Source organism: Delphinus delphis, chromosome 10 (assembly GCF_949987515.2).
Source record: "Delphinus delphis chromosome 10, mDelDel1.2, whole genome shotgun sequence".
NCBI lineage: Eukaryota > Metazoa > Chordata > Mammalia > Artiodactyla > Delphinidae > Delphinus > Delphinus delphis.
The window spans coordinates 96764997-96788948 of NC_082692.2; the positions used below are offsets into that span (position 1 = coordinate 96764997).

Here is a 23952-nt window from a genome sequence, read left to right on the forward strand (position 1 = left end):
GCATTATCATTTGGCTCCTGTCTTTGTGGAGTTATTTAGAAGGTTCTCCTTGTCCTTCTTTTTGCTGGGGGGAGGGGTACAGATGAAGCAGGAAGGGAACTGGAGACTTGGGTGTTCCCCTTAACTCCTGAGCCATGAGAGTCTCCAGTGAGACGGGAACATGTAGTCACAGGCTGTTAAGGTGGGAGCAGTGGTCCTCAGGCCTGAGTGGGCCCTAGTCCCCACTAGGGAGCCTGTTTATCCATGCAGATTTCCAGGGCTGCCTGAAATTCAGACTTGAAGTTGCTGAGTTTCATTTAGCTGGGAAGGGTGTGGGGAGAATCTTCATTTTTAACAAGTTTAGCAGACTGGTACAGGTGACTTGCAGCCCCTGCGTTCCTTCGGTGAGGGATTGGCTTCCAGGGCTTTGGAGGTAGTAGGTGATGTGGGGAGGATGGACCTGGCCGACAACCTACCGTGTGACCTGGAGTGGGTTGCATCCTCACAGAGTGTGTCTGCATCTCTTAACACCATGAAGTCATGCGGGTTCAAGGACATGGACAAAAGGTTTTGCACAGTGCTGTAACAGCCACCATTTACTGACCTCTGACTCTAAACACAAAAGAGGTCATCAGTGTGAATGCCAAGAAGGAAATAATGCTGGTGAACATTTCTTGAGTATTTACTGTGTACAATCCCCTGGGCTAAATCCTTTCTGTGGATTGTTCTCGATGAAATTTTACAACACCCCGAATAGGTGCTATTAATGGCCATTCTACTAATGAACTGACTGAGCCACAGAGACGTTAAGTAACTTGCCCAAGGTCACGCAAATGTGTAACTCTTCAGAGACTGAGGGAGGGAGGACGGGAGTGGGAAGGAGGAGAAGCAGATTGAGCGAGCGGCTCAAGAAGAGGAATCGACCCCAACGCCCACCAGGTATCTGGAACCCTTCAGCTTCGGGGACAGCTCGCGGGGATGTGGGGGGGCACTGGCTTTGGCCCCGGGGAAACGCGCTGGGAGGACTCTCCCACCTTGTGGGTTGGAGTTCGAATCTGTGTAAGGTTCTTGGCCTGCTCGAGGCTGCTCCAGTGGGGTGGGGGCCACCCGCAGGGCCGGGCGGGGCTGTGTTGCCATCTGGAGCCGCTGCGCCGCCGGCCACAGTGAAGGCGCGAGCAGCAAGAGTGCGCGCAGGGCTGGAGGGAGTGCAGCCTCCGCCGCCAGCGCCGCGGCGGCACATGGGCCGACCCCGCCGCCGCCCCTAGCAGCTCCGGCGGCCCCCGTCTCGCAGCCTGCCGCAGCTCCGGCTAGCCGACCAGCCATGTCGCTCAGCGGAGCCTCTGAGCGCAGCGTCCCGGCCACCAAGATTGAAATTACCGTGTCCTGCCGGTGAGCGGGCCACGCTGGGGAGGGCTTAGGCATTGCCCCAGCACCACCCAGCTCCGGGGCTCAACGCGGAGAGGGGCTAGACCGCTGGGGAAGCAGCATTCGGGAAGGAAAATCGCGGCTGCAGACTCAGGGGAGTCGCTAGCGGACTCGGGAAGGGGGTTTCCTGGAACAGCTCCAACTACAAAGGAGGGCTCAGCCTGCGGCTTCAAGGGACGGGTCTCGGGGGTCCAGTAGGATCTGCGCCGCAGGAGGGCAAAGTTCTGGGGGCTAGCCCTCTTTCCTGGACCCTTGGAGGCAGTCCAGTCCGCAGAGAAACGGTTCTTGGGCGCAGATTTCCGGTGTTGTCCAGGGTGCTGATAACGCGCCCCCCCCCCCCCACACACACACCCAAGCCGGAGGTAGTAACGGGGGAGGGGAGTGTGATGTGAGCCCCGTGCCTCCCCAGGTGCCCATCTTTGGGTAGGTTCGAGGCGATGGGCTCCAGAATGATCCACCCCGTGTCCGTCTGTCTGTCCCTTTCTCTAGGAACCTGCTGGACCTCGACACCTTCTCCAAGTCCGACCCCAGTAGGCGGCACCAGGGCCAGGAGGGAGGGAACCTGGGGTCCGGGAAAGACTGAGGGGCGGGGAGGGGGTGCGGGCCGACCTGAAGTCCTTCCCTCCCCGCTCCCGCTCCCGCCTGCAGTGGTGGTGCTCTACACGCAGAGCCGGGCCAGCCAAGAGTGGCGGGAGGTAAGTCCTAGAACCCTTGGCCAGTCCGGAGCCGCCCCTGGGAACCACCTGCCCCCTTACAGGCCTCGCGCTGACTCTCCGCTCTCCATTCAGTTCGGACGGACCGAGGTGATCGACAACACGCTGAACCCAGACTTCGTGCGCAAATTCGTCCTCGACTACTTCTTCGAGGAAAAGCAAAACCTGCGCTTCGATGTGTGAGCCCCGCCCCGGATCTGGCTTGGACCACCCCCCGACCTCGATCAGCCCGAAATTCCGGCTGGCTCCGCCCCCACGCGGGCCCCACCCCCCACCTCCCGGCCTGGCTCCACCCCCAAGCCCGGTTCTGTGGCACTCTGAAGGGCTCGGCTCAGCCTTAGCTCCGCCCACAAGTCTAGGTTGGCCCTGCCCTTAGGTCAGATCCAACCCTCCGCTCCTTCCCAAGCCCTACCTCTGACGTGATCCTGCCCCCAGCAGACCCCGAACTTGGCCTCGCCCCGGGTCTGACTCACAATGACGCCGACTCCTGCCAAAAGGAAGTCCAGGTTGAATTCGGGTGCAAGGCTGCCCCTCCTTCCACCCACAATTTTAACCTGGACTCGAAAGCCGACTCCTTTCCCAGGCTCTCCCACCAGCCCCGCCCCATGTTGGTCCCACTCTCTTCCCAGGTACAACGTCGACTCCAGAACCAACATCTCCAAACCGGTGAGCGACCGTTCACTCACGGGCTGGCTGGGCACACAGGCGGCGCTCAGTGTGTGTTAAACGACCCTCCTTAGAACCCTCCTCCCCCTCAAACCCGACTCGACCTTCTTCGGCCCCGAACCTGCCCTCCCTGCCCTCCTCTCCTGCTCCTGCCTCGGTTTCCCGCCTGTGCCTCTTACTCACTGCTACTCTTCCTTCTCGACTGTTGCTGGGACCCTCAGAAGGTGAGGCTGAACGGGGCTGGGCGGGGGCGACATGTGTGGTGTGTGAAAGGCGAGGGGTGGGATGGTATCTTGGCTTAAAGTGATGGCAGGACCAAGAAGGGCAGCTTTCCTGGGGACCCCGCGCCTCCTTTAAAGCCCCGGCCGCGTGGTACCGCTGCCTACAGTCGCCGTGGTCAGTGCAGCAGCGTCACCAGGGCTGGGCTGGGACTCTGCGCCGCCAGCCGGTCCTCGCCCCGCTGACTCTGTATCCCGGCGCAGGATTTCCTGGGACAAGCGTTCCTGGCCCTGGGAGAGGTGATCGGAGGCCAGGGCAGCCGAGTAGAGCGACCCCTCACGTGAGCTGAACCTGAAGGGGAGCGGGGGGAAGGGCGGGCCTCCAAATGCTCCTCCTAAAGACACAGCTGACCCTGTACTGATGGAGGCTGGGATTCCCCTGGTCAGGGGCCTTCAGTGGCTTCCATCACCCTCCTGGGAAAATCCAACCTCCAGGGCTTTGCTCAAGTCAGTCTCAGGCCTGACGGATCTTGTCTCTCTCTTTCCTCACCCTTTTCATTCTTTTTCTAAGTCTGATTCAACCTTTAAGGTCCACTTCCAAGCCTTTCTCCTCCAGGAAGCTTTCCTCACTAAATCAGGTTCTCTGGAATTTACATTACATTCACTCACTAAATATTTATTAGCTTGTTTTGTATGCTATACCCTGTGCTAGGCACCAGGGATGTATCCATTCCACAGACACTACTGGGCATATACTCACTCTATGTCAGCCACTGTTCAAGGGGCTTGGGTTGCAGTGGTGAACAAAACAAAGGTTCCTGCCCTCAGGGAGCTTATATAACAGAAGGGGGAGAAAAACAGTACAAAACTGACATAATAAATAAGTAAATTACATAATATATTAGAAGACATTAAATATTGAGGAATAAAGACAAAGTAGAGCAGAATTAGGGGGACTGAAAATGCTGGGTGGGTAGGTGTTGCAGTGTTCAACAGAATGCTTGAGTAGGCCTCCTAGAGAGGTAACTTCAGAGCAGTGACCTGAAGGAAGTAAGGGAGTGCGCTGTGCAGATATCTGGAGGAGGAATGTTCCAGGCAGAGGAAACTGCCAGTGCAGAAGTCTGATGTGTTCAAAGAGCAGCAAGGAGGCCAGTGTGGGTGGAAGTGCGTGAGCAGGGGGAAGAAAGGAGAAGGTGAGTTTGGAGCATTGACAGTTAGAGCCTTGTAGCCACTGTAAGGACTTTAGTTTTTACTCTGAGTTGGAAGTCACTGGAGGGTTCTGAGCAGAGGATTGATATGATCTGACTTGCTTTCAAAGGATGCTGCCGGGTTGAGACTAAACCTTGGGTGGACAAAGGTAGAAGTAATCCACGGTGCTAGCAGTGAAGGAGGGGAGAATTGGTCAGATTCTGGATGTATCTTGAAGGTGGAACCAACAGGTTCCTGACAGATCACATATGGATGTGAGAGGATAAGAGGAGACGAGGATGATACCAAGGTCTTTGGCCTGAACAAATGGAAAGATGGAGTTGCCATAAACGATGATATTTTTTTTTTTAAAAAGTGAGAGAGGAGTAAGCTGTGGGAGGAAGTCAACCAGGAGTTCAGTCTGACCTGTTGAAATTCATAATTTTTATTAGACATCTGAGTGGACATGTCAAATAGGCAATAAGAAACGTGAATCTTAGGTGCTCTTTAAGGACATGAGATTAGATGAGATCACTAAGGGAGCGAGGAGAGAGGGAAGATCAAGGACTCCACGAATTGGAGCTAGAAAGGGAGGCTGAGAAGGATCATTAGTGAAATGGGAGGGTAACCGAAAGCAGGTGGTGCTGTCCCGGCAGCAAAGTGAAGGATGTTTATCAAGGACAAGAGAGTGGCCAACTATGTCAAATGCTGCTGCAGGTCAAGTAAGGTGAGGATCGGGAACTGGCCGTTGGGTTTAGCCAGATGGAGGTCGCCGGTGACGCTGACAAGCAGAGTTTTGAAGGAGAGATGGGAGTGACAGCCTGGTTGGGGAGGTTTAGAAGAGAATGGAAGAGAGGAATGGGAATTAGGAATCTTTCAAGGGGTTTTGCTGCAAAGAAGAGAAGAGAAAAGGAGGGGTGGCTGGAGAGGGAAGTGCGAGCAAGAATAGGTTTGTAATATTTTAACATGAGAAAAATTATACCACATTTGTATGCTAATGGGAATGATCCAGTAGAAACTGAAAATTTGACATAATAAAAAGAGGGGAGGGACTTCCCTGGCGGTCCAGTGGTTAAGACTCCACGCTTCCAATGTAGCGGGTGTGGGTTCAATCCCTGGTTGAGGAAGTAAGATCCCACATAACGTGTGGCGTGGCCAAAAGAGAAAAAAAAAAGGGGGGGAGAGTTGCTAGAGTGACGTCCCTGTGCAGGCAAGAGGGAGGGTGTGGAAAGTAGCACACAGTGGAGGGGTAAATAGGCACATGGATAGTCATTTATAGCAACGGTAGGAAGGCCTCGTGTTGGAGAAGATACTGGAGGCAGGGTAGGTGCGTGGTGGGTCTGTGGACATTCTCCTCTGGTTGCTTCAGTTTTGTCAGTGAGGTAGGAAACAAGGTCATTGGCTGAGAGTGAGGATGGAGGAGGAGGCTTGCGGGTTGAGGAGGGAGGAGGAAGAGCGAAACTGCCATCTCGCGGAACTGGAAACGTGAAGTGACTCGGGGTGTATGGTATGATTAAGGACCCTCTTGAGGTTTGTGGTCACACATTTAAAATGAAAGCAATTAGCATGAATGTGTGTTTTCCTCTGGCCATATTCAGTTGCACAGGTGTAATACAGGTTAGGCAGAGAATTGGATTTAACTAGGGCTGTGGTTCTGCCAGATAAGTATATAGAAGTGAGAGAGGGTAAGGGAAAAGAAGTAGGATGCAAGGGAGTGATTATTATAGTCGAGAATGACTGGAATTCACACTGGGTGATGAGATGAGGGAGAACATTAAGGAAGCAAAGGACAGTGAGAAGGCAGTAGGATCAGCGACTCGGTTCTGAACGTGCAGGTGAAGAGTCCCTGTACTCATTACACTCTGTCTTTTTAAAGCACAGAGAGTCAGAGATCAAAGGAGCCAAAGAAATGGTTCAAATTCTCATTTTAAAGATGGGGAAAACCACATAGCAAGCTGGAGTCAAAACTTGAACTGAGAATACTCCTAACCTAGCTTCCTCTCTACCACACTTTTGGATCCCATGGGGGTTAGGGTTTGCAGGCCCATATCAACAGGGTCCCTGACTGCTTGGAGACCCAAGGCAAGTTGGGGATGGGTATCCTGGTATGCACCCTTCGGGCACATGGAAGTGTCCCTTCTTGGGTCAGAAGAAGATAAGGCTGCCCTGGACTTTTTGATCTCACTCTTCACAGTCTTCAGAAAGCACAGCATCTTTGACCTAACAAACCAGCCCTTTTGCCCCAGATCTGGATAGAAATTCCTCTCCCTCGTTAGGATTGCTACATCATGCTCTACTTGCCTATTGGCTTTGACATCCCACCTTCCCCTGGAAGCTCCCTGAAGGCAGGGTCTAGCAGAGCTGGAAAGTGCCAACTGGCCAATTCATACCTAGAACAGTGTCTGGTGTATCGTAGATGAAGAGTCTGCTTTGAGAAAGAGAACCACCTTCATATCTACCAAGTTTACCAACTGCTTTTCCTTCCAGGCATTCATTCTGATCTCTTCACAACCCTGAGAGGTGGGCAAGATTCCCATTACATAAAGAGAAAACCAGGGCCCAAAGAAAGGGAAAATAACTTGCCCAGAACTCTAAATCCTATGTCTTTCCTGTGCTACCATTATGATATGTCCACGTAGGCTAGGTTAACCCCTTCCTTCCAGACTAGAAACCTTCCCTAGTCAAAGTCAGGTCTTTCCCCACCAGAAGCCACCTAGGACAGAGGTGGACATACTCGGGACTGTCAGTCAATGACAGATTGTATCCCCTGACCTACCCAATCCCAGATTGGCCACCCCAATTCTTGTTTCCTACTCTCCCCTCTCCCCTCACAAAGAGGCTTTTTCTGCTTCCAGGGGTGTACCAGGCAAGAAGTGTGGGACCATATTGCTGACCGCAGAGGAGCTTAGCAATTGTCGGGTCAGTAAGGGCCACATACTAGACCCAGGAGGCTCTCTTCTCTCCCCAAACTCCCTGTAGTGGGCTGTCTGAGTTTGTGAGCAATTTGAGTGTCAATAGCCCAATTTCATCCATAGGATATTGCCACCATGCAGCTGTGTGCAAACAAGCTGGACAAGAAGGACTTCTTTGGGAAATCAGACCCCTTCCTTGTGTTCTATAGGAGCAATGAGGATGGCACGTGAGTCACTGCCCCCACTGTGACCATGGGCCCATTAGGGCTCTTAGGCTGGGACATCTTAGACTCCTCCGGGACCTGAGCCCAGAATCCACTCAAGGCAGTGCCTGATATGTGCTTGAATCTCCAAGAGTATCAGGCCCTGTCTCTGGGCTCAGTCCTACCCCAAAGGCAGGTTCCAATCCTCCTGTCCTCTCCAGGTTCACCATCTGCCACAAGACGGAGGTTGTGAAAAACACGCTGAATCCTGTGTGGCAGCCCTTCAGCATCCCTGTGCGGGTATTATGCAACGGAGACTATGACAGGTCTGCTTCAGCATAAGCTAAGGAGTAAGGGGACAAGGGCATGAGAGTGGGGTTCCTGGGCCCAAGAATGAAGGTAGAAGGGTCATAATAGTGTTGGAGGATCCTACTCAGTGAGACAGAGTTTTGGACATGGAGATGGGTGCATGGGGAAGCAGACGGATAGCCACATGGATGAATAGGTGGATGGATGGATGGATGGATGGATGGATGAATGAAAGGGCAAATGAACAAATGAGTAAGCAGATACATGGATGGGTGGTCAGATGAATAGATAAACTGGTGAATGACTAGATGGGTATGTGGATGGGTGTATAAGAGGACTGGTGGGTGGGTAGAGGGGGAGATGGATGAATGGATAGCAGATGAATGGATGAGTGGACTGATGGGTGGATTAGTGGATGGACAGATGATGGGTGGATTAATGGGTGGATGACTAAATGTGTGAGAGGATGAATGGGTATATGAGAGATTGGTGAGTTGGTTGGAGAGGCAGAGGGATGACTGAAAAAGCAGGAGCATAAACAGGTGGAACGACAGGTAGATTGATGGATAGACACATGAATGGATAGCAGAGGGAATGGATGGATTAGTGGATGAATTAGTTGGTGGATGAGTGTAAAGTAGATGGATAGGCTGACCATATGATCTAACAAATGGGCAGTATGAAGATAGGTGAGTGGGTAGAAGGATGGATGGGCATATAAGTGGATGGTTATGTAGAAGAATGGATGATCAGATGGACAAATGTCAGATGGCTGGATGTTTGGTTGGATAGATGAATCCTTCTTGATAGAGGAAATGCTTTCAGTTTTTCACCATTGAGAATGATGTTTGCCATGGTTTTGTCATATATGGCCTTTATTATGTTGAGGTAGGTTCCCTCTATGCCCACTTTCTGGAGAGTTTTTATCATAAATGGGTGTTGGATTTTGTCAAAAGCTTTTCTGCATCTGTTGAGATGACCATATGGTTTTTCTTCTTCAGTTTGTTAATATGGTGTATCACATTTATTGATCTGCGTATATTGAAGAATCCTTGCATCCCTGGGATAAATCCCACTTGATCATGGTGTATGATCCTTTTAATGTGTTGTTGGATTCTGTTTGCTAGTATTTTGTTGAGGATTTTTGCATCTATATTCATCAGTGATATTGGCCTGTAGTTTTCTTTTCTTGTAGTATCTTTGTCTGGTTTTGGTATCAGGGTGATGGTGGCCTCATAGAATGAGTTTGGGAATGTTCCTTCCTCTGCAAATTTTTGGAAAAGTTTGAGAAGGATGGGTGTTAGCTGTTCTTTAAATGTTTGATAGAATTCACCTGTGAAGCCATCTGGTCCTGGACTTTTGTTTGTTGGAAGATTTTTAGTCACAGTTTTAATTTCCTTATTTGTGATTGGTCTGTTCATATTTTCTGTTTCTTACTGGTTCAGTCTTGGAAGGTTATACCTTTCTAAGAATTTGTCCATTTCTTCCGGGTTATCCATTTTATTGGCATATAGTTGCGTGTAGTAGTCTCCTAGGATGCTTTGTATTTCTGCAGAGTCCATTGTAACTTCTCCTTTTTCATTTCTAATTTTATTGATTTGAGTCCTCTCCCTCTTTTTCTTGATGAGTCTGGCTAAAGGTTTATCAATTTTGTTTATCTTCTCAATGAACCAGCTTTTAGTTTTATTGATCTTTGCTATTGTTTCTATTTCATTTATTTCTGCTCTGATCTTTATGATTTCTTTCCTTCTACTAACTTTGGGTTTTGTTTGTTCTTCTTCCTCTAGTTCCTTTAGGTGTAAGGTCAGATTGTTAATTTGAGATTTTTCTTGTTTCTTGAGGTAGGACTGTATGGCTATAAACTTCCCTCTGAGAACTGCTTTGCTGCATCCCATAGGTTTTGGGTTGTCGTGTTTTCATTGTCATTTGTCTCTAGGTATTTTTTGATTTCCTCTTTGATTTCTTCAGTGATCTCTTGGTTATTTAGTAGCATATTGTTTAGCCTCCATGTGTTTGTGTTTTTTGTTTTTTTCCCTGTAATTGATTTCTAATCTCATAGCACTGTGGTTGGAAAAGATGCTTGATGTGATTTCAATTTTCTTAAATTCACCGAGGCTTGATTTGTGACCCAAGATGTGGTCTATCCTGGAGGATGTTTTGTGTGCACTTGAGAAGAAAGTGTAATCTGCTGTTTTCGGATGGAATGTCCTATAAATATCAATTAAATCTGTCTGGTCTATTGTGTCATTTAAAGCTTGTGTTTCCTTATTAATTTTCTGTTTGGATGATCTGTCCATTGGTGTAAGTGAGGTGTTAAATTCCCCCACTATTATTGTGTTACTGTCGATTTCCTCTTTTATAGCTGTTAGCATTTGCCTTATGTATGGAGGTGTTCCTGTGTTGGGTGCATATATATTTAGAATAGTTATATCTTCTTCTTGGATTGATCCCTTGATCATTATGTAGTGTCCTTCCTTGTCTCTTGTAACATTCTTTATTTTAAAGTCTATTTTATCTGATATGAGTATTGCTACTCCAGCTTTCTTTTGATTTCCATTGCATGGAACATCTTTTTCCATCCCCTCACTTTTAGTCTGTATGTGTCCCTAGGTCTGAAGTGCGTCTTCTGTAGACAGCATATATACGGGTCTTGTTTTCGTATCCATTCAGCCAGTCTGTGTCTTCTGGTTGGAGCATTTAATCCATTCTCGTTTAAGGTAATTGTAGATATGTATGTTCCTATTACCATTTTCTTAATTGTTTTGGGTTTGTTTTTGTAGGTCCTTTTCTTCTCTTGTGTTTCCCACTTAGAGCAGTTCCTTTAGCATTTGTTGTAGAGCTGGATTGGTGGTGCTGAATTATCTTAGCTTTTGCTTGCCTGTAAAGCTTTTGATTTCTCCATCAAATCTGAATGACATCCTTGCCAGGTAGAGTAATCTTGGTTGTAGGTTCTTCCCTTTCATCACTTTAAATATATCATGCCACTCACTTCTGGCTTGTAGAGTTTCTGCTGAGAAATCAGCTGTTAACCTTATGGGAGTTCCCTTGTATGTTATTTGTCATTTTTCCCTTGTTGCTTTCAATAAGTTTTCTTCTTCTTTAATTTTTGTCAATTTGATTACTATGTGTCTCAGCGTGTTTCTCCTTGGGTTTATCCTGCCTGGGACTCTCTGTGCTTCCTGGACTTGGGTGGCTATTTCCTTTCCCATGTTAGGGAAGTTTTCGACTATAATCTCTTCAGATATTTTCTCTGGTCCTTTCTCTTTCTCTTCTCCTTCTGGGACCCCTATCATGCGAATGTTGTTGTGTTTAATGTTGTCCCAGAGGTCTCTTAGGCTGTCTTCATTTCTTTTCATTCTTTTTTCTTTATTCTGTTCCGCAGCAGTGAATTCCACCATTCTGTCTTCCAGGTCACTTAGGCGTTCTTCTGCCTCAGTTATTCTGCTATTGATTCCTTCTAGTGTAGTTTTCATTTTAGTTATTGTATTGTTCATTTCTGTTTGTTTGTTCTTTAATTCTTCTAAATTCTTGTTAAACATTTCTTGCATATTCTTGATCTTTGCCTCCATTCTTTTTCCAAGGTCCTCGATCATCTTCACTATCATTATTCTGAATTCTTTTTCTGGAAGGTTGCCTATCTCCGCTTCATTTAGTTGTTTTTCTGGGGTTTTATGTTGTTCCTTCATCTGGGACATAGTCCTCTGCCTTTTCATCTTGTCTGTCTTTCTGTGATTGTGGTTTTCGTTCTGCAGGCTGCAGGATTGTAGTCCTTCTTGTTTCTGCTGTCTGCCCTCTGGTGGATGAGGCTATCTCAATAGTTCTTACTTTATAGAATGATTGTTAAATTAAATTAGTCTGTGAAAGTGCTGAGAACAATACCTGGAATATAGTAAGACTCAATAAGTTGTAGGGAATTCCCTGGCGGTCCAGTGGTTAGGACTCTGCCCTTTCACTGCGGGGGGCCTGGGTTCAATCCCTGGTTGGGGAAATAAGATCCCGCAAGCTATGTGGTGCAGCCAAAAAAAAAAAAAAAAGTCAAGAGTAAAGTATAGTAACAGCAGTATAAATATCAGTAGTAGTAGTAATACTGGTAGTGGCAGTAGATAGTTGGGTATGTGCATGGACTAATGAATGGATAGGAGGGATAGGAGGAAGTTTGATAGAAGGACAGATGGGTGGATTGGAAGATGTTTTATGTATAGTTAAGTGGGTGGGGGTGTCTCAGATTTATCATACACACCCAGCCTACGTTTATCTCCTGCATTTCAGAACAGTGAAGATTGATGTGTACGACTGGGACCGGGATGGAAGGTAGCACTGCTCCACATAGTACTGCCCTCTCCTATAATTAACACAAACAGTTCCCTGAAATATGTAGTACATTCACTAGGAACCCCAAAGTAGCCTTGGGAGCCAGAAAGGTTGATGACAGATGCCAAGACCTTGGGTACAACTGATGCCCTCAGTTGTCTCTCTGGTACACTGTCGCTTCCCTTCTCTTCCCCTTAGCTTGGTCCCTCTTCTAGCCCAAGCCCCAGTGCCCTGCAGCCCAAGTAGAGGCACAGATAGTGGAAATAAAAGACTGGTTTCAGGCTTCCCTGGTGGTGCAGTGGTTAAGAATCCGCCTGCCAATGCAGGGGACACGGGTTCGAGCCCAGATCCGCGAAGATCCCACATGCCGTGGAGCAACTAAGCCCGTGCGCCACAACTATTGAGCCTGCGCTCTAGAGCCCACGAGCCACAACTACTGAGCCCGCCCACCACAACTACTGAAGCCCACACGCCTAGAGCTTGAGCTCCACAAGAAGAGATGCCACTGCGATGAGAAGCCTGCACACCACAACAAAGAGTAGCCCCGCTCGCTGCAGCTAGAGAAAGCCACGAGCAGCAACAAACACCCAATGCAGCCAAAAAATAAATCAATTTAAAAATAATAATAAATTAAAAAAAATAAAACTAATGAGATTACCTCCCAGTACTCTAATGGTTTATTTAAATAAAAAAAAAAAAGACTGGTTTCAGAGATGTCTCCAAACCACCAGCAGTTGTTGCTTACCCACCTCTGGTCTCATTGCAGTCACGACTTCATCGGTGAGTTTACCACTAGCTACAGAGAGCTGAGCAAGGCCCAGAACCAGTTCACAGTGTATGAGGTGAGAGCTCCAGCCCTGCCCAGGTTGCCCAGGCCCTCCATCCTAGTGTGCTCAGTCTGTGGTTCCCGTCCTGTTTCCCTCCATCACTGTTATCTTCTTCACTTAGGTACTTAACCCTCGGAAGAAATGTAAGAAGAAGAAATATGTCAACTCGGGAACTGTGAGTACTCCCTAGAGCCCTGTCCCTCCCTGGATCCTTCTGTCTCTATCCCCACTGACATAGCATGACATGGCAAATGTTGAGGGTATGGGAAAGCTGTTGGCACAGATTACTTGGATATAGTAATGTTGGATACAAGGTGGCACCATTTAAGTTTTTGTTGTGTTTTGTTTTTAATTTTTTTTTCTCTCACCTAAGGAAATTGTTTTGAAATTTACTCTTTTGCAGATTTTTGGGGAAAACCTAAGTTATATTTCCCAATTTAATATATTTTTGGAAATCCAAATGTTTCTGACAGCTTCCCCTTTTTGCCCTTTCAGAAATTGGACAGGGTGGGATGGGGGTGAAATCAAGTGCCTCTTTCCCTTTTTCTACCCTGACTACACTTTCCAAAGTAGCAGGGCTGCCTCTTCTGTCCCGCAGGTGACGCTGCTTTCCTTTTCTGTGGACTCTGAATTCACTTTTGTCGATTACATCAAGGGAGGGTGAGTCACAGGCCAAGCTTTTGGCTGAAAGCCCAGCAATGAGTTACTCCCAGTTCTGAGCCTCAGTTTTACTATTCATTAATGGTCAGGGTCCAAAGAGATCATGAGGATAAACTTTAAAACACTTGGCAGACTACAAAGTGCTTTATAAAGTGCAGAGTGCCGCCCATCTTAGTTCTCTCCATGGGGCTGCCTTTCAACCCAATCTTCCAGCCCGCCCTGGGAAGATGACAGACCAGTGGTTTTCAAAGGTGTCCCCAGTAACCTTACTGGGGCCCAGGCAGAAGATATGTCCAGGCAAGAGGGAGAAGCCAAGAAAGAGGGAAACGATAAGCAGGCTGTAGGGGACATCCTGCTTGGTTTAGGGGACACAGGCTGACCTCAGAAAGGTACTTGTCTTCTCTAAACCTCACTTTTCTCCAGTGTAAAATGGAGCTGTTAAGTACTACTTCAGGACGATAGTAACGGTTAAATTAAATTCCATCGCGCACATTATGTCATGCAGCAGGCATTTAATTCTGCCACCCAAAGTGTGTTCAGTGGGCCAGCAGCATCTGCCTCACTTGGGAGTTTGTTAGAAAAGCAGAATCTCAGGCTCCACCCAGACCATCCAGTTCAGAATTTGCATTTTAACACGATTCCCAGGTGGCTCATATGCATACTAGTGTTTGAGAAATCCCGGTATAGTAAGTTATTAGTCCCTCACTTCTCAATCCATCTATTTCCCCAATAGGACGCAGCTGAACTTCACAGTAGCCATTGACTTCACAGCTTCCAATGGTGAGGCATGGATGGGGGAATGGGGTACGGAGGAATTCTAAAGAAGTCACTAGGGATTGGCCTGGATTCCAACCTGGGAATAAGAGTTAAGCTACCCAGAAAGCCCAGGCTTGAGGCAAGGCCCAGTCAGGCTCATACTGGGGCAGGAGTGTCGTGAGGAGATTACTGGATGTAATGGTAGGAGAGGGTACAGAAAAATAAGTGGGTAAATGGATCAAAGAAAGTTGAAAGGATAGACAGGTCTACATAGCTTGAGAAGCAGATGAGTAAATGAATGGATGGGAGGGAATACGAGTGTAATGAGAGATGAATAGGTAAATGGGTGGATGACTGGGTGGGTAGATAGATTTATAAACAGAGGGGGCAAATGGGTAATGAGTGAGTACAGTGGGTTAGACAGGTAGATGCATGAACTGGTATGTGGGTGGACAAATGCTCAGATGTTTAAATTGGGGAAATGGATGAGTGGACAGGTGAATGGATCCATTTGAGGATAGACAGGCAGGTGAATGAATGGGATGGATAGGGATGGATAGAGATGGATAGATGGATGAAAGAATATGGCTATATGGATGGATGGGAAAGAAAGAGAAATAGCAGGTGAACAAGTGAATGGATGGATAGATGGATGGATGGTTAGGTGGGTGGGTAGTTGGATAAGAGAATGGAGAAGCGGACAGATGGAGATGAATAGGTAGACTGAAAGATGGATTTATGGCCAGTGGATGGGTGAATGGATGTATGAGTATGTGGATGAACTGAGGGATACCTATAGGGGTTGGTGGATGGATAGATGGATAAATGAACATTTGGATGACTGGGTAAAATAATGAGGGAGTACATGGGTAAAGAGTGGATGAATGGATAGGTGGATGGATGCATACAATGATAGGCAGGTGAACTAATAGATCATCAAGATGACCATGAGGTGGGTCTCCTGTTTCCCTATAGGGAATCCCCTGCAGCCCACCTCCCTGCACTACATGAGTCCTTATCAGCTCAGCGCCTATGCCATGGCCCTCAAGGCAGTGGGAGAAATCATCCAGGACTATGACAGTGACAAGCTGTTCCCAGCTTACGGCTTTGGGGCCAAGCTGCCTCCCGAGGGACGGATCTCCCACCAGTTCCCCCTGGTATGGTATGGCCAGAGCCTAGACTCCATGCCCTGGCATCTGGCCCACCCAAGTTGACAAATTCTTCTGCTTATGTCTCTTCTAAGGGTCAAGGACCTGCCAAGTAGCAGGAGGAGCTAGGAGAAGGTGGCAGAGCAGGGAGGGGGCAGGGTTGGAGTTTGGAGGGGACTCTGAGAGACAGCGATGCAAGAAGGAAAGAGTGAGCTAGGATCAGCCCAGCAGGGCATCTTCCCTGACAGAACAACAATGATGAGGACCCCAACTGTGTGGGCATTGAGGGCGTGTTGGAGAGCTACTTCCAGAGCCTGCGCACAGTGCAGCTCTACGGGCCCACCTACTTCGCCCCTGTCATCAACCTGGTGGCCAGGTAAGGAAACTGGGTGGGGCTGGGGGAAACTAAGGGGACCCAGACAGTGAACTGACTTCCCAAGAATAGTTAGGACCACTCTTGGGTGGATTTGGGCTCTGGGGAGAAGGTGAAATTTTCAGTGTTGGCCAGGCTCTGTTATAAAGAGGTTACATAATGCCTTATTCTGAGGTAGAAAGGGTGTCAACAAACTACCCCAACCCCACTCCCTGGGAACAACAACCCAGGCCTCAAGTTTGGGGAAGAGAGAAGGGCCTACAGAACAGTGGGTAAGGCACAAGTTTGGGCATCAGACCTGGGAGTGATCCCAGGTCTACCACTCACTAACCATGTGACCTGAAGCAACTTAGCTTCTTTAAGCCTCCATTTCATCCCTGTAAATAGGTGTAATAATGGATAACCATAGTACCTTCTTTATAGGGTTATTGGAAATTTAAAATTAGATAACAATATAAGAATGATTAGGACTTCCCTGGGGCCCAGTGGTTAAGAATCCGCCTGCCAATGCAGGGGACACGGGTTCAAGCCCTGGTCCGGGAAGATCCCACATGCCGCAGAGCAACTAAGCCCGTTCGCCACAACTACTGAGCCTGAGGTCTAGAGCCCGTGAGCCACAACTACTGTAGCCCGCGCGCCTAGAGCCTGTGCTCCACAACAAGAGAAGCCACCGCAACGAGAAGCCCGTGCACTGCAACGAAGAGTAGTCCCTGCTCGCCACAACTAGAGAAAGCCCATGCACAGCAACGAAGACCCAACGCAGCCAAAAATAAATATAAATAAAATTAATTAAAAAAAAAAGAAATTACAAACTCTTTAAAAAAAAAAAGAATGATTAGCACAGTGTGTGGCCCATAGTAAGTGCTCATGGTAGATTAAAATGAGCTTAAGTTGCAGATTAAACTATAGAAGAGTAACTTCTAAAAACAAAAGAGTAACTCCAAATTTTCAGAACAAAAACACAATGCAAAGAAAATCCAGCTCATGTAACAAATGATTTTCTTAAATGCAGATAAAATAAAATGACAACTAAAACCAAACATATGTCAGTGAACCTAAAGTTTTTCTGATTGAATAAAAAAATAATAAGTAAACTGTAGTATGCTAAATAGAAGAGACCCATCGAAAACAAAGTACCTCAGAAAACTTGAAAGTAAAAAGATGAAACAAAGAGAAGAAAAGTTGAAGGATTTCAGGGAGATTTATATGTCCAGAGACTTGCCTTTTCTCTAATAAAGATTAGTTATTTTTTAATTCGTAGTGAGATATAGTTTCTTTAATTACAAAAGTAACATAACATTGCTGTAGAAAATTTCAAGGATGGAGAAATTAAATAAGAAATCACCCAGAATACGGCCCATGGGAATGTGGATGTATATATAGTTATTGACAGTCTTCCTTATGCAACCATAATGGCAGTCAAATTACATGTAATATTTCACTACTGAGTTTTTCACTTAATAATGGAACCTGAGCACATTTTTTTGTTGTTATTAAACAGACTTCTTAAATATTATCTTGGGCAAGTTCACTCATTCATTCAGTCAGTCAGTCAACATTCCATAAAGGAGAATGTAGCATGAATGTGGGCTATGGGGCTAGACTAGCTAAGTTACACCCACTCTACCACTTACTAGCTGTGTCACTTTGGGCAAGACTGTTAACCTCTCTATGCCTGTTTCCTCAGCTGTACATGGGGATAATAGTATCATAGAGCTGTTGTGAGGACTAACTAAATTAATATTTGTCAAGCACTGAGAACAGTGCCTGCCACATTGTAAGTGCTATAGGTGTTAGCTATTACTGGTACTATTATTATCATTATTACTATTCTAAGGGCATCTGTGTGTGCTCAGTTCTCTGCTGGGGCACTAGAGACTCACAGATGAATCAGATCTAGGCTCAGCCCTTGAGATCTCCTGCCTCGGTGCCGGAGACAGAAATATAAACAAATCATTACCTTCTGTAGGCCGGAGCTTCCCAGACTTTTCCAGCAAGTTGCCTGTTGGCAAAGGCAAACAACAGCTTCCCCTAGGGGAAACTGGGGGCACAGCTGAAAGCAGCCAAGCTGAAAATGTCTTTGAAATCCCCATATTTTATCTTTAAAATGCATGCAAATTTACATTCTTCTGATATTGTGTCCATGTTTGCTATAATCTGGGGGGGGGGGAGGTGTTTTAAGTGTACTTAGAGTCATCTAGCTTTATCCACCAAATCATATAGTATAATGAGTGCCTCCGGTATCCTGTGACCTTGGGTTCCCCTTGGTACACATGCTGGTACCCTCAGGGATGTGAGAACCCATTTGGAAGGGCAGACAGCCCGTCTTGGTGGGTGGCATCCTAGAAGGCAGAGGGAGAAGGAGAGTCTGAGAGACCCAAGGCAGTCTAGTCACAGAGGGGACTGACTGCTTGGCTGGGTGCAGAGGGCAAACTGGACTTTATCAGAGGAAGATGCACAGAGCAGGCCTGGCAGCAGGAACCACATGTGAAAAGCACAGAGGTATGAAGGGTGAGCTCGGTAAACAGTGAACAGTATACTCTGAGCAGAATGTGCAGTGTGTACGGAGGAGTATCCAGAGAGCAGGCTGGAAGGAAGACTGGAGGAATCAAGAGCTCAGGCTTTAGGTTCAGATGTTCAAGCGTGGGCTTGGACCCCAGCTGCACCACCCCTTGGGGATGCTACTTAATGTCTCTGAACTTCACTTTTCTCATTTTAAAAATTGGAATAAAAAATGTGCCTACCTCATAGAATGGTGGTGGGGATTAAATTAGATCACGTATGTCAAGAGTGCGGCTGTGATTTTGATGATCACAGATGACTCTTTGTCGTTTCCCACCCCACAGCCAGGTGGGGCACAGACTGGCCTTCCCCAGCCAGTCACCCAGCTCCAGGTCTAAATGGCCTTGGGAATGCCAGGCATCGGCAGGGAGCCAAAGATGTACCTCCCGTGCCCAACGCCCTTCCATGCCCCCCAATGCCCTGGCTCACAAATCCCTTCATGAGGGGGCCATTGCCCACTGCTCCAGCCTCATCTCTCTTCTGTGGCCCCATGTGCACCCCCTAGAACACACTCTCTTGGTTTGTACGTGCTATTCCTTCTCTCTGGAACACTTTCCCTTTACCCTCCCCTCCTCCCCCCACCCCACCTCCACCTCCACCTGGCTAACTCCTACTCATTTTTCAGGTCTTGGGTTAGATGTCATGTCCTCAAAGCCCTAACCTCACTGCATCTTAGTGGTGAAAGCATCCATCACCCCGCAGGACAATGTCCAATTCTCTGCTGCATGCTCAGCACCAAACTTGGTGCCTGGCCTGACACATAGCAGGTGTGCAGTGATTATTTGCAAAATGAGTGAGTGACAGGAAACAGTACCAGCCCAAGCCTATGAGGAGGCTGCAGCCAGGATTCAGGAACGGATCATGGCCCACTCCCACCCTGGGCCCTGGGCAAAATGAACTGGAGCTATTTGAATTCTCCACTCTCACCACGCTTTCCTCCTTCTTTATATCAAGCTTAAATACCAGCACTGTCCAACAGAACTCTGCAATGATGGAAATGTTCTGTATCTGTGATGTCCTATATGGTAGCTGCCAGGCACATACAGATAGTGAGCGCTTGAAAAGTTGCTAGGGGGAACAAGGAACTGAATGTTGAATTTTATTTAACTTAATTAATATAAATTTCAATAGAGGCTACCTTACTGGAGAGTGCAACTCCATCCTTTCCAATCCACACAGGGCCCAACACTGGAAGTCAAGAGACCAGGTCTGCCACGGCCTTTGTGCTCTCTGAGGTCTCGTTTTTCTTATGTGTAAAATAAGGGGACTAGAGTTAATGACTTCTGAAGTCCTTTTCAGATCAAAAAATCTTGGATTCAAAGACTGATAGTGAGAGAAGGAAAAGGAGCTCTGGGAGCAGCTGTTAGACTGGCTGAGGACCCAGAAGCCTAGGCAATGGGATGTGGTCAGCAGAGGGGAGAAGGGAGAGAGGAGAAATGGGTGAGAGAGGGAAGAAAGGAGGCCTTCAGTCTTTGGTCTTGTTCTTGTATAAATACCAACATCTTTCCAGGGCCAACAAAGCCCTGTGTGGTTTGGGCCCCACCTCATTTCAGTCACATGGTCCACTCTGCTTCCTTCTCTTTCTGGGCTCCAGAAAGGGTAGGATTCCTCCAGTCCCATTTTGGGGTCTTTGTCCATGCTGTTCCTTCTACCTGGAATAATTCTCCCCCTTCACTTAGCCTCTTCTCCTTCCTCCTCTCCTTTATCCTCAAACACTGTTTCCTTAAAGAAGCTTTCACTGACCTGGGCCATGTCAAGATCCCTACAGGACACTGTCATAGCAGTGTCTCTTTCTATCCCAACTCTCATCACAAGTGCAATTCTATAGCTATTTCTGTGATTCTTAGATCAGCATCCCCTCTCAAGGGGACTGGGATGGATTTGTTTTTTCTCACTGTGTACCTCCAGTGCCTAAACACAGTACCTGCTATAGTGAGTGTTCTATAAATGTAACTGGAGGGATGGTAGGTGGGGCAGGCAGCCAGGTCTGGGGAAGGAGCATGAGCTTCAGAAGCCCCAGTCCTTGACCACTGCTTACGTGCTGGCTGTGGAAGTTTTAGGGACAGGACATTCCTTTGAACTCTGGGCTTTCAGCTGAATTCTGATCTTGGCCTCTCACCCAGGGCTGCAGCCAAGATCTCTGATGGTTCTCAGTACTATGTTCTGCTCATCATCACTGATGGGGTCATCTCTGACATGACACAAACCAAGGAGGCCATTGTCAGTGTGAGTCTGAGGAGGAGGGCTTGGAAGGGAGGGGTCACTGTTAATAACCGTGAAGGGGTTGAGATTTTACCCTACACGCAAGCTAACAAGTTAACCTGCCAGTTTCATGGATGCTGGCAGCAGACACAAAAGCAAAGGACTTTGGGACTTCCCTGGTGGTCCAGTGGTTAAGACTCTGTGCTTCCACTGCAGGGGGTATGGGTTCGATCCCTGGTTGGGGAACTAAGATCCCACATGCCATGCAGCGTGGCCAAAAAAAGCAAAGGACTTTGCTATTCCCAGCAATAGCAGTAGCTCAACTATCAGCATTGGCTCTGATTCACTAAGTCCCGCTTCCCACAAGATAATGTGCAGAGGGCCAGATGACACCTGTACCCACAGTGGGTTGCATTATAGAACAGAAACCCTAAGTGTAGAGAACCCGAGTCTTTTATAATGGGCAGTAAGCATGCCTTCCCTTTGTTCCAGTGCGAGATATTATACTGGACAGTAAACAAACCTGCCCTTTGCTCTGTAGGAAGACACTGTATCTTTCAAGGCAGTTACATATGGAGACATCCTTGAAAAGATAATCTGACACAAAGGGAATCAGTGCCTCTGCTTGTAAGATGTGCAGAAACATCACACACACAGAATTGTCTCCCAACAGCCACTTCCCTTGTTATGCCTGCTCACCCCAACCATTTACCCTCTTTCCCTCACAGGCCTCCTCACTGCCCATGTCCATCATTATTGTCGGTGTGGGACCAGCCATGTTTGAGGGTAAGATGGGGGGTGTCCATGAGTGGGACCAATAACGGGAAAATAGGGGAGGATCTGGGCACCCAGACCTGCCTCATAGAAAAGATAGGATGGATGCCTGTGCTGGACTTTGGCCAAGTCACAGACCTTCTCTGAACCTGTTTCCTCATCATAACCAAGGCTGTTCATACAAATACTTCCCTCCTGGGGTTCCTGGGATGAAGGAATGCGTGGGAGGGCATAATAAGAACTCCATTACAATGCCTAATATTTGTAGGACTTTGATACAACCGTTAGGCATTCTCATGATGACTCCAAAGGGGAGCTAAGAGGGAGGGGGCAGCATGGGTTGGTGTGGGAAAGGCCAATCAGCTGAGGGGTGTCTTTTCCGCAGCAATGGAAGAGTTGGATGGTGATGACGTGCGCGTGTCCTCTAGGGGACGCTATGCAGAGCGGGACATCGTTCAGGTAGACCTGACCCGGGAGAGGAAGTCATGGAGTCAAAAGGCACGGTGGGAAGGAGAGGCTAAGTTAGCAGCTGTTCTCCTTTACTGCCTTCTTAATCACCTGCCTTTCTTCCCTTCACTCTTTCAGCCTACCTACATTCATTCAACAAACTCTTTTTGAGAAACAGGCAGGTTGCTGCAGCCATCGTGGATTCATAGTGTAGGAGATCCCAAGGCTCCTGCCCTCTAGTGGAGGCAGCCAATAATAATCACACATCTCATTAGATTGTGATAGGTGCTCCAGAGGGACAGCAAATGCCACAATGAGAGCCTATAACAGGGACCTGATTAGGTAGGGTAGTCAGGGAAGGCTACTACGAGGGAATGACATATGAGCTGAAATCTAAAGGAGGTATAAGCATTACAGGTAGAGAAGCAGCACGTGAGAAGGCCCTTAGGCTCAAAAGAACTTGCCCAATCATGGAGAGGGCAAGAGGCCAGGGTGGCAGGATCACAGGGAGTGAGAGGAAGAGGAAGCCAAGGCCTTGCCAGTCATGGTGAAGCTCAGAGCTTTGTTCTAAAAGAACTGGAAAGCTCCTGAAGGATTTTACGTAGAGAAGTGGGGTGGTCAGACTTGCATTTTAAGACATGCAGAGATGCTGCAGGACGGTGGACTATAGCAGGGCAAGAGAGAAGGCAGGTAGACCCGTTAATGAGGAAGCCTTTGAAGTAGTACAGGGGATTTGGATGGGAATGGAAGCAGTAAGGATGGAAAGAAGAAGCATTTTCAAAAGATTATTTAAGAAAAATTTCCAAGAGTTGAAGATTTGATTAAATGGTGACAGGGAGCAGGGCTTCAAGGATGATTCTCAGTTTTCTATACTGAGCCACTGGGTGAGTGATAATCCCATTTACTGGTAAAGAGAAAGCTGGAGGAGGAGCAGATTTGGCAGACAAGCCTAGAATTCCGTTGTAAACACATTGGGCTTGAGGTATCTAAGACCAATGAAAGGAGATGTGATATGGACAAGTAAATATGTGGCTCTGGCCTTAAAAAAGAGGTCAGGGATGGATGTATAAATTGGGGAGTCATCAGGGAACAGGTTTTTTTTTTTTAATTGAAGTATAGTTGATTTACAATATGTTTCAGGTATACAGCATAGTGATTCAGTATTTTTAGTCTATACTCCATTAAACGTTATTACAAGATAAAAGCTATAATTCCCTGTGTTATACAATATATCCTTGTTGCTTATCTATTTTATACATAGTAGTTTGTATCTCTTAATCCAGGGAACAGTTTGTAAAGTCACAGAAGTGTATGAAATCACCCAGGAAGAGAACTGAGAGAGAGAAGGCACCAGATTTAGAGATTAGGTAGACCCAGAGGACTGGGGGTGGGGGTGGGGGGAAAGGCATCCAGAAAGGTAGGAGAATCTAGAAGAATGTAATGTGTCAAGAGGGGGAAGTGTTCAGGAAGATTATGGTCAAATGTAATAGAAAGCTAAAGAGGAGTCAGCAAGATGAGGCTGACAATCATTGCCCTCTGGACTAACTTGGGAAAATGGTGCTGTTGACATCGTTAGCGAGAGCAGTTTCAGTAGACTACATGAAGCCAAATTAGAGTGGGTTGAGGGTGAACAGAAGGTGAAAAAAAAAGTGGGTGGAGAGAAAGCAAATGTAGAAAGCTCCTCAAGATGGGGGAGAGAGATAGTGTGATATTTGGAAAGAGATGTTAGGGGGTCAAAGAGGAAGCCTCCCTACTGCTGCCTTCCCCACTCCCCTCTCTTCTGTCCACCACCCACATCTGATTGTCTGTGCCTGTCCCAGTTCGTCCCATTCCGAGACTATGTCGACCGGTCAGGGAACCAGGTGCTGAGCATGGCCCGACTAGCCAAGGACGTGCTGGCCGAGATCCCAGAGCAGCTACTGTCCTATATGCGCACCAGGGACATCCAGCCTCGCCCTCCACCCCCTGCCAACCCCAGGCCGACGCCAGCTCCAGAGCATCCCTGAATAGCCCACCTATCCAAAGCCTAGCAGCCTGCTCACCTGCCCACCCACTGCTTCTGCTGAAAGCCAGAGGCACCTGGAACCCTGGACCTCACTGGAAGGCCAGCTTGGAGGATCGGTACTGGCTGGTCGAGCCCTCTGCCCCCTCAACCATAGGAGGGCCTGGCACTCCCTGCCTTCATGCCAATAATAAAGCTGATCTCTACTGCAGTTCTGTCTCATGGGTCTTGGGGAGGGAGGGACCCAGGATCTGGGGCCACACCAAGAGAAGGAGGG

The 23952-nt window shown here is 47.7% G+C and overlaps 1 protein-coding gene across 5 annotated transcripts; it reads left to right on the forward strand.

Annotated features, from left to right (window-relative positions):
* Positions 1-8: 8 nt before the first annotated feature.
* CPNE9 (copine family member 9) lies at positions 9-23942 on the forward strand. Of its 5 annotated transcripts, XM_060023006.1 has the most exons (21): positions 26-918; positions 1245-1368; positions 1894-1934; positions 2053-2099; positions 2193-2296; positions 2747-2783; positions 3266-3342; positions 7045-7108; positions 7225-7328; positions 7526-7630; positions 11883-11924; positions 12691-12766; positions 12873-12926; positions 13350-13411; positions 14145-14191; positions 15143-15324; positions 15564-15691; positions 20374-20476; positions 21181-21238; positions 21612-21685; positions 23494-23942. In XM_060023006.1, exons 1-21 carry the CDS (start codon positions 813-815, stop codon positions 23677-23679), a joined length of 1821 nt encoding a protein of 606 aa, XP_059878989.1. In that variant the 5' UTR covers positions 26-812; the 3' UTR covers positions 23680-23942. The 5 variants fall into 5 exon arrangements, with proteins under 5 accessions (XP_059878991.1, XP_059878989.1, XP_059878990.1 ...); XM_060023007.1 differs by lacking the exon at positions 26-918 and having other exon boundaries at positions 1177-1368; XM_060023008.1 differs by lacking the exons at positions 20374-20476; positions 21181-21238; positions 21612-21685; positions 23494-23942 and adding an exon at positions 16202-17176 and having other exon boundaries at positions 9-918.
* Positions 23943-23952: the final 10 nt, after the last annotated feature.

Bases quoted from the DNA above. Each gene is read 5' to 3' on its own strand.
- CPNE9 (XM_060023006.1), top strand. From the start codon at position 813: ATGTGTAACTCTTCAGAGACTGAGGGAGGGAGGACGGGAGTGGGAAGG. The intron at 7,109-7,224 runs GTCAGTAAGGGC...TTTCATCCATAG, and splicing joins AGGAGCTTAGCAATTGTCGG to GATATTGCCACCATGCAGCT. The intron at 7,631-11,882 runs GTCTGCTTCAGC...CCTGCATTTCAG, and splicing joins TGCAACGGAGACTATGACAG to AACAGTGAAGATTGATGTGT.